Source organism: Propithecus coquereli, unplaced genomic scaffold (genome assembly GCF_000956105.1).
Source record: "Propithecus coquereli isolate 6110/MARCELLA unplaced genomic scaffold, Pcoq_1.0 Scaffold2, whole genome shotgun sequence".
In the NCBI taxonomy this organism is placed as follows: Eukaryota; Metazoa; Chordata; class Mammalia; order Primates; family Indriidae; genus Propithecus; species Propithecus coquereli.
Window position 1 is genome coordinate 11803489 of NW_012144966.1, and position 11172 is coordinate 11814660.

General features: G+C 35.0%; 1 protein-coding gene across 1 annotated transcript in view; it reads right to left on the bottom strand.

The window, feature by feature from the left end:
• The window catches only part of SLC26A7 (solute carrier family 26 (anion exchanger), member 7), a 145034-nt gene that overhangs the window by 78819 nt on the left and 55043 nt on the right, over positions 1-11172 (bottom strand). Inside the window, exon 5 of the mRNA XM_012643539.1 lies at positions 5143-5307. Coding sequence (XP_012498993.1) covers positions 5143-5307 — 165 coding nt within the window. The remainder of the gene's footprint in view (positions 1-5142; positions 5308-11172) is intronic.

Genomic DNA, 11172 nt, shown 5'->3' on the forward strand with positions numbered 1-11172 from the left:
AAAGAAGAATTAAAGTTTTCTCTTTTATCTGTGTGGGGAACCAACTTATTGGTCAAATATTTGAATCTAAAGGAAGACAAGAATAGAACAATTTAACTGCTGAGTTAGGATCCCAAAACAGAAGTGACCCTTGTAACATTATTGTTTCTGCTTATTTTTAAGCCTGTGGCAGCACTGTTTATAATTTATTAAATGGGATTATAACTTCTGAGGGGTATTTGAGCTGAATCAAAAATAAACTAAAAAATAGCATTTCTTCAATTCTAATGACTAACCCTCATTAACAGCAGACATATTTACTTTTTAAAGTTTTATAAATTTTCAAATCATCTTTATTTTTAAGTTGCAAAAATAGATACAACTTTGCTCTGCTATTTAGTTTTGTTTATCTGCTTAAGAGTACTCTATAGAGGAAAGCATTAGTATCTATTACTGAAGTGGCACTTTTAAAAAAATCTGTAATTTCTGGTAATAAACTATTCATTATTAGTAAGAAAGACAACAGCTTCCATTTAATGAACACCTATGTTTCATGCATTTCATTTTGGGAATGAATTTTAACAAGTATAATTATCATCAATTACAAAACAGGCAAATAGAAGTCAAAGACATTACATCATTTGCTCAGGTCATGGCTAGAACTCTGATCTGAATCTGGGCTTCTATGATTCTAAAGTTCTTTCCCCTGTTTCCTGTTGCCTCTTTCTAAGGGAAAAAAAAAAAAAAAAAAGACTGATCAGTGTCTACCTGATTGTATGGGTCCTCACAAAATCACCAAAGCTAAAAGTTAACTCAGAAGAAAAATTAATTTTTACCCAATATATAACTGAAGAAGAATGCATTGAAGTACTCATCAAAGTTCACTAAGAAATAGCAATATACTAAAAGAAAGATAGTTTCATTAGAAATATATGAATTTAGAGATAAAATATGAAGAACAAAGGGAAAAGTAAAGTGTAATCTGTGAAAGAATTTAGGAAGGCTACATAAATTTGGCCTAACTATATATGTTCTTCTTAGAGATATTGGAGGGTCGTAACAGTTATTCCAGAGGCTCCCTTTGAAATGTGGACCCCAGAAATTCTGGGAGGGCACTCAAGGTATTAGAAGAAAGCCTTAGTAGTGTTTAACACTCTGAGAGAATCCCTTACTTGAGGAAACTGGTTAAGAACTTTCAGCTAAAAGAGAAAGAGTGAGCTTAGCTGGAGTTGGTGGTATGTGCTTGTCATGTCAGATGTAGAAAAGTCACATCCATCCCTCAAACCTATGAGAAGTGTGATCTATAAACTAAAAGGACAGAACTGAGCACATACCTCTACCTGTATCTGATTCAAATTGCTTGCTAAAAAAGTTCCACTGTGGCAAGAACACCTGTCAGCCCAGAACAACCAAATAGATGGAGATTGTAGTTGTTAATATTAGAAAATGAGGTTATTTGAATAGCTCAGAAGCAGGCATCCCGAAGAAAACACTATAGAAACCATCATAACGGCAAAAGAAAGAGACTCTAACCTGAAGACACCAAATTAAGAACAGAATAAAGGTAGAAGGCTGTGTTTTCTCTCAAATTTGACAGTGAGGAATATTACCACTAGAATTAGTGAATGGACATTTTGGTTGGCCAAACCTGAATTCTTTTGACAAAAATAAGTATCCCACCTGACATTATTAGGAGTTGCGACTGGCTTATAGTGCAAGAATTTTAAACATTCTAGATACTAACTTATGTTCCAAGGAATATCAGTAGCATGTTCTATTAATATATCTCTCATCAGTCTGAGTAGCTTTCAAAAAAGATACAACAATGGTGAAAACTCAGAAGCAGGAAGTATAATCAAAGAGTGAAAAATTCAAAACTCTTCATCGAAGAGTTGAAGACATTGTTCTAGGCAAAGAATTCATGACTAACACCTCAAAAGCATAGGCAACAAAAACAAAAATAGACAAATGGAAATCATAATAATTAAACTAAAAAGCTTCAGCATAGCAATAGAAATAATCAATAGTAAACAGACAACCTACAAAGTGGAGAAAATATTTGCAAAATATGCATCTCACAGGGGACTAATATCCAGAATTTACAAGGAACTCAAACAACTCAACAACAACAAAACAATCTCATTAAAAAGTGGACAAAGGACATGAATACACATTTTTCAAAAAGAGACATACAAATGGCAACAGGCATATAAAAAAATACTCAACATCATTAACATCACAGAAATGAAAATTAAAACCACAATGAGATATCATCTTACATCAGTCAGAATGGCTATTATTAAAAAGACAATAACAGATATTGGCAAGGATGCAGAGAAAAGGGAACTCTCACACACTGTCAGTGAGAATGTAAATTATTACAACCTCTAAGGAAAACAGTATGGAGATTTCTCAAAGAACTAAAAATAGAACTACCATTTGGTTCAGCAATCCCACTACTAGGTATCTACCCATAGGAAAAGAAATCGTTAGATCCAAAGATACTTGCACTCATATGTTTATTGCAACACTATTCACAATAGCAAAGATACAGAATCAACCCAAGTGTCCATCAATGGAGGACAGGATAAAGAAAATATGGTGTATGTACACAACAGAATACTATTTGGCCATAAAAATAATGAAATCATGTCTTTTACAACAACATGGATGGAACTGGAGACATTATCTTAAGAGAAACAAGTCAGACACAGAAACACAAACACTGAATGTTCTCACTTATAAGTGGGAGCTAGATAAAGTGTATACATGCATGTAGAGCATGGAATGATAGATAATGGAGACCTGGAAAAGTGAGGGGAGAAGGGTGGATGATGAGAAACTATTTAATGGGTACAATGTAAATACACTATTTGGGTGATGGATATCCTAAATGCCCCGAGTTCACCACTAAGCAATCTATGCATGTAACAAAACTACATTTGTACCCCATAAATTTATGCAAATAAAAAAAATACAAAGAGTGAAAAATCCTAAAAGTGTGTTAATTCACTCTCCTCCAGGTCCTTTGACCTGATGGCCATGGTCCCTATGATGCCCTCTGCCCTATATCCTTGCTGAGCTTGGCTTTGCTCCTTCCTGTACCACCTAAATGATGCAGGGACAAATTCAGATTTACGTTATCACCATCAGATTCTCTCAGCCTAACTACACCAAAGCACACTTTGCAATATCCCAGTGTAACCTATGAATGATACAAGATTTATTTCTTAATCTATTGCTCAGATCACCACAATTTCTGACATTGCAATATCAGCATTCATTCTGAAACCGTGGCAAAGAGCCAAAACACCATTTCTACCTAACAGCCTAAAAGTGCAGGGCTCTGTGACATTGAAAAGCAAGAGCAACTTTTTTTTTTCATTTTCCATCAACATAAAGCATAGCAAATTCCACCAACTGAGTAGTATTGAATTTAAAGTCAGCAGTATAAAAATATTCCTAAATCTGATTCCTTTTCACTGTGAGATCTTACCAAAGACCTCCAGAAGTCTCACAGTGTTTAACCTATAAGACCAAGGTAAAGTAGCCTGAAGTTTTTATCTCGCAAGAAAACAAAATGGAAACACACACACACACACACACACACACACACACACGCACACACCCCACTTTAATACAACATCTTATTCACATTGCCTGCCACCGGAGAAACAAGCTGAAAGATCAATGTCATTCCCGCATCAGAATACCCTGCTTCTTTAACACAACTAGTACAAAGAAAGATGATTATTTGTGTATGCAAAAATGACTAAAGAGACCAAGTTTTAACCCACAGTCATTTCTTTATGCTGTATGTGCTCAGAAGAGCAGGCTAGTCTCAGGAGCGAGGTCAAGACAGAAACCATCATTGATTTGGTTCTGTCCTGTTGGCCTGGCATCACTAAAAGACTTAACTGTCAGCCAGTCACCTGACAGCTTACAGCTACTTTGGTCTGCTTTTTTCCAAGCCCAGTTCCAGTGTTCTTGTTTGGTTTTAAGCTTTCTTATAATGAATGAATCACTGAGCCGGATATTACCTAAGAAACAAAAATTCAGAACCAGCTTCCAGCTCTGTGTTGCCAATTACTATCTTTATTAACTATTTTACCACCTAGTCAGAGAAATACACGTTTAAATAAGTGGTATAATTTTTCACATATCAAACTGACATTTTTCAAAAATTATAATAACCAGAGTTGCCAATGATAAGATCAGAGTAAAATATTAATGGGTACAACTTTTCAGGTTGAAATTTGACAAAAATATCACACCCTTTGACTTGGTAGTTCCATTACTAGGGATGTGTCCCAGTGAAATAATCAGTGATGAAGACTATAATATACAGATAAAGAGGATCCTTATGGGGTCATGTATAATAGGGAAACACCAGAAACCATCTCAGTAACAGGGATTTGATCAACAAATTGTTTCAAAGCCATCTATTGAGACACTTTAAGCCATTAATATTCAAGAAAATTAAGGATGGCAATATGCTCATTATAAATATTAATGTAGTTTAATACATAGCAGTGCATAAAATTAGGTAAAACAAAGTTTGGTTGCCATCAAACTCATTAAAAAAATTTCTTTTTTAATAAACTCCCAACATGATGGGAGCTTTAGCAGTCACAGATTTGAGGTCAACTTCAAAATGAAACCAAGAACAATGGAGTATTGTTAGGAAAATATGTCAAAAATGGCCAAATGTTTCTCTCTCGAGTTCAGGTAGCTTTTCACAGCTGATTATTCTTTACTGAAGTTCCAGCCACCAATTTTGACCAGTCCCTCTGATTTAATCCATACCAGGGCTCACAATACAGAAGGAATGTAGTAGAGTGTTCTGCTGTTAAACTGGGCCACAATCCCAGTAGATGGCTTCCATTAGAATTGGCTCACAAAATTTCAAGTTCTATTTTTCTAATCATGCCCCCAAATTATACCATATTCAATTGTTTTATGACAAGGAATTGTTCCCAAAATTAGTAAATGTTACTTATTAAGCTAGTTTCACACCCCAAATAACATTTCCAAAATCCTACAAGATTTTATTTAAGCCTAAATTGCCTTAATATAAAAAACTCAGCATTGCAATTAACCAAATTCTACATTTTGAAGCATACACACCCAAAATATATGAACAAATTCATATGGAAAACTCACGTAAAAGAATCCAAGTGGCCCAGATATATATGGCATTTTCATTCCCAAGAGATACTTGACTTGTGAAGTCACGACATGGGTGGCGGCCCCAGTTGTCATCGCGCTGATCACAGGCTCTGTAAGCAGGAATGTGACACTGCCCAGCTGCAGCACAAACATGGCCACCTAAGAGGACAGGGGAAGAGTCAATGACATGTGCAGATAAAATTTCCCAAGGTTCCTAAAGGGATTAATATCTGGCACATTTTCATTTTCATTTTACAGAGATACAGAAAACCGATGTTTAATGGATTTCTTAAATATTCTACATTCAATATCTTGAGTTTTCTGGAGAATATTACGAGGTTCCAAGACTTTTTAAATGTTACTAGATACAATGTAAGTGCCTCAATTAAAATTGACATAATATTTTTTTTTCTGAATATTGACTTTTCTGTTTTTCTCTGTTTTTCCTAATTCTACATGTTACAAAAAAGGTAAGTATACTCAAATCAGTTAATATATGGGTCTATGTAGAAGAAAAATAAAATTTGTGCTACCATATCCATAATTTAAAAACAAAAAAGGAAAAGATATGATTTATTGCTTTACACCTTATAGGTATAAACCTTCAAAAGCACTGAAGAGAGAAAGCCATTCCTTGGGTTTCTCCCAGGTTCTGAGAAACGTGTTTGACTAGATGCTCTGTCAAACAGCTCTAAAGGGCTAATATTTAGTAAAAGATATCAGGACTTATTTGTGTGTGAGGAAGAGTAAAACACAGAGATAGGGTAAAGGAATATTCTTATGAAGCCTAGATGTCAGTATAAAAAGCATTGGCCTTAAACATTTCCTTGTTATTCTAGCATCACTCTCCATCCCCAAACGATTTCATGACTAGATGAAATCATCAACTCTGAGTAGAAGCTGTGCATTGAGCTTTGCTGAGCAAAAGGTGACAGGAAGAATCTGTAACTCAATACTTTAGTGAGCAGTGCTCTTCCTTTGCCAGAGAGAGACCTTTCAGAAGATGGTTTAATACAATTATGTAATCTCGGTCATAGAAACTGAAAAAGTAAAATTTACTGTTTTGAAAATCACACTAAACTACATTCACGGGTATCCACACTAGAAAAGGGAAACAAAGTATGTCGTGCTAACATAACCTCTTAATGTATTAATTATAATATTTAGGTCAGGTCTTAAAATTCTTGTTGGAAAATGAGATTAACTATTAAAGAAATCAGAGGGCAGAATAGCAATGAGATTTCCTTTTATCAAGATGTCACAGTGATGAAAATGAGAAGTATAAAGTGCTATCTTGTACCACCAGAACATAAACTGCAAAATATATCATTTCCGTACTTTGATGATATTACAATGCCTCTTGACCAAAAGCAATAATGTTCAGAACTTGTATTACAGTAAAGCTTCCTAGGGTCAAATCTGCAAGCCTAGATTCTGATCTAGGTTCTACCACATTCTACTTTTGTGACTATGGAAAACCTAGTGAAATTCTCTGAGCCTCATCATCATCTGTAAATTATTAGAGTGATGTCTGCCGTATCTTGTGGAGATGTTATAAGGTGAACGTGAAATAATATATGCGAGGGCTTCTAAACCTGTATAATGTGCAACCTATATGATGTAGCAGGAACATTATGGGGTTTCATACATATGTACCCTGTATGGGAAACCAGCCACCAGTTTTGAAAATGTAGGAAGGGCCACACCACACTTTGCAACTCTGTAAAACTTGAAAGAATCTATCAGTGCAGACAGAAATAAATATGAATTGTTTGCAGCTTAGCAGCCACCTTTTGTTCAATATGTAATAAAGAAAAGAATATGGGTTGCCAATGTCAAAATCAGGCAATCTGTTACTGCCAACACAGGAAGCCAAAGCAGCAGCTTCTGCTACAAACATTTTTTTCAGAAACTGTGTGTCCGTCTGTCAAAGTAGAAATGTTCTGAGGGAAATACCCAAGCGATCAATGGTATGGGTACAAGAGGAACACAGTGAATTTTTGGCAACTCCTAATTCATAGTCAGTTGATTTTCATCCTGAAAACACGATCAGGTAAGAAAAACATTGAACCAGTTATTCTTAGGTATCTCTTTACTAATAAGCTAGCTCCAATGTATGACATTAACTCTTACAGGCCGTGAGGATGAAATAGCATAGTTATTATTGGGGTACGATGAAAACCAGAGACTTAGATTTTCATTTTGGCTAAATGCAGCACACAAGTAATCCACATCTTTGAAATTGTGAAGCCAGTTTGCATACATGGAATTTTTGCATACTTGGAATGTTGGAAAGTTCGTATCTGTATGCCAAGTAATCTTATCTTCATTTACTTTGAGAAGCAAACTTTTGGAAGATTCTTATATAGACCCTCACAATTTTACCTTCTGTTTTCCATTTTTTTCCCAAATTCCAATGCCTACTTTGAGGCACTGGAATTTGGGAAACAAATTAAATGATTTGCCATGCCCGAGAAACAAAGGTCATCTACCCTGAAGTGGTCACCAACCACTTCCGGCTAAACCACTATCTTCTAGTAGCAACTTCTTTGTCATTTCCACAACCTCAAAGTTACAAATGGAAGGGTCCAGAAAAAGGACAAGGTATAAAAAGAGTTCAAACATTTCAACCATTAAAAATATGGGAACCTACCTTGCAACAAATAAGAAAAGATGGAGTATCCTCTTTTAAAACATCCGAAGACTGAAAATATTTTTGTAATATTCCCCTTATACACATTTTTATACTTTCAAAAAATCCTCCCAGCAAGGGATAAATCTTTAAAATGGAGAGTTCCTGACTCTGAAAGGTCAACAAGTCCCTTAAGACTTCATTTCTGATACAAACCATTGGATATGTGAAGGATGATTGCAAACACGTGAGATTTAACTGAGTAGAAATTACTCTCTCTGGATAACAACTTTCTCCATAACCCAAGACAATGGCAGACATTTTAAGGAGGAGGAGGAGGAAGAGAGGAAGCAGGGAGGGAAGGGGAAGGGGCAAGGAGAAAGGGGAGGAGAGATTTAAGAACTCCCTCTTTTCCTACCACCCAAATTTCAAACAGTTTATTCACATTGAAATTAAGGACCTGGCATATAGGGGCTGATGTACTCAGTTTGAAGGTAGCAAGCATGCAAGAAACAGGCTTTTGCAAGAGGAAGCCACAGATTGAACTATGTTTATCTTTAGACTTAAGTATGTAAAAATGAGGGTCCTTCTAGAATATTTTGCTTGGAGATCAGTATTTAAATTTTATACCAGTGTCAAGGGTTTTTTTAAGCTAATGCTTTAATGAATAGCCACATCAGTTCCTTTTACTAATAACATGGATGATAATTCTAATCTTGCCAGCCAACTCCCAATACCTAGCCATGCAACATTTTATGAGAAAATAACTTTCATACAACATAATTCAGCTGTTTGGAGTAATGCTGATGTTCTGGGCTAATGTTGGGAACCTCTGACATACATTAGCAAGGTTCACTAGCATGATACTATTTGGTAATGCTTGTATAAACACCATGTGTTCTGCATAAATTGAATGTATCTCAGATTTCAGGCCAGTTTTTGGAAGTAGCCTTCAAATATTAAAAAAAGAAACAGTACATAAAAAACAGTTATATTACCAGAGTGAATGGAATATAGCATGCATTTCAAGTTATGTTGGTTTGTCTGCAATCTGGCTATCACACTATACCAAATCACTTATTTTCCATTCAATGAATATTTATTGAATACCCAGTGGGGGCCAAGCACAGCATTGTTGCAGAATACAGAGCTAAAGATACAGTTCACACCTTAAAAGATTATATAAAGAGAGGTGAAATGTTGACTTTGGGAAAAGGGAATGTTAACCAGGACCATAAAGAAGAATAATACAGGTATTCGTCAGGTAAATTCTGAAAAGCTGTTTGGGTGAGGCCTGAAATGCTAAAGAGCCCCTGTATTGTTTGCTAGGCAGCATATACAGGTTTGGGAGAAAGAGTTAAATTGATCATTATATTAGGGAAACAACTGAGTGCTGCACAGGGATATGGCAAAAAATGTCTCTGTGTGACCAGAGGACCTGAGAGAAAAAATTATCAAATAGATCCCTATGAAGTTACCTGTTGTGAAATTCAGAATATAAAACTGTCCTCCTTACTATTTAGCAGTAAAAAGGAATGAGCTATCAAGCCATGCAAAGACATGGATAAACCTTAAATGCATATTGTAAGTGAAAGAAGACAGTCTAAAAAGGCGGCATACTACATGATTCCATTTAGATGACATTCTAGAAAAGGCAAAACTATAGAGACAGTAAGCATGTAGGTAGTTTCCAGGGACTTGGGAATGGAGGAATGTGTAGAAGTGAAACATATGGGATTGTTAGGATGATAAAACTATTCCACATGACACTGTAATGGTGAATATGTGACACTATGCATTTGTCAAAACCCACAGATCTTACAGCACAAGTGAACCTTACTGTATGCAAATTTTAAAAAATTATTTAGGAAGGAATCTCAAGTGACGCTAAATAGCCAAAACAATCTTGAAAGGAAGAACAAAGCTGGAGAACTCACACTTCCTGATTTTAAAACTTACTACAAAGCTACAGTAATAGAAACAGTGTGTTACTGACAAATAAAAAGGTTATATAGACTAATGGAACAGAGTATAGAACCTGAAAATAAACCTTCACATATGTGATCAAATGATCTCCGAGAAGGTTGCAAGACCATTCAATGGATAAAGGACAGTCTTTTCAACAAATGATGCAAGATAAACTGGATATCCACATTCAAAAGAATGAAGTTGGGCCCTTAAGTAACCACATATACAAAAATTAACTCAAAAGCTATCAAAGATCTAAATACAAAACCTAAAACTATAAAACTCTTAGAAGAAAACATAAGAGAAAAGCTTCATGACATTGGATTTCACAATGATTGCTTGACTATGAAACCAAAGGTACATGCAACAACAACAAAATAGACAAATTGCACTCCATAAAAATTTATAAAATTTGTGCAACAAAATACACTATCAACAGAATAAAAAGACAACCCATAGAATGGGAGAAAATATTTGCAAATCATATATCTGGTAAGGGATTAATATCCAGAATGTAGAGAACTCCTAAGATTCAATGAAAAATATCAAATAACCTGATTCAAATATAGGAAAAGGACTTGTATAGATATTTCTCCAGTGAAGATATACAAGTGGTCAATAAGCACATGAAAAGATGCTCGATATCACTAATCATTAGAGAAATGCTAATCAAAACTACAGTGAGATACCACCTCATACCCATTAGAATGGCTATCATAAAACGCACACACACACACAAAAATAACAAGTTTGGGGTAAGATGTGGAAAAATTGGAACATGTATGTACTGTTAGTGGATATGTAAAATGGTATATAGCCATTATGAAAAACAACATGGTGGTTCTTCAAAAAATCAAAAATAGCATTACCATATGATCCAGAAATCCCACTTGTGGGCATAAACCCAAAAGAATTAAAAGATCTCAAAGAAATATTTGAAAACCCATATTCACGGCAGAATCATTCATAATAGCTAAAATGTGGAAGCCACATAAGTACTCATCAATGGATACATGGATAAGGAAAATGTGGTATATACAAACAATGAAATAGTAACCTTAAAAAGGAAGGAAATTCTGACACATGCTACAACATAGATGAAACCTAAGGACATTACGCTAAGTGAAATAAGCCATTTACAAAAGACAAATACTGTTTGATTCTACTTACATGAGATACTTAGCATAGTCAAAATCATACAGACAGAGAGTAGGATGGTGATTGCCAGGGGCTGTAGGTGGATGGAATGAGGAGTTATTGTTTAATGGGTATAAAGTTTCAGCTTCACAAGATGAAAAGAGTTATGAAGATGAATGATGATGAAGATTGCACAACATTGTAAATGTATTTAATACTACTGAACTATATGCTTAAAATAGGTAAGATGGTAAATTTTATGTTATGTGTATTTTTCCACAATTATA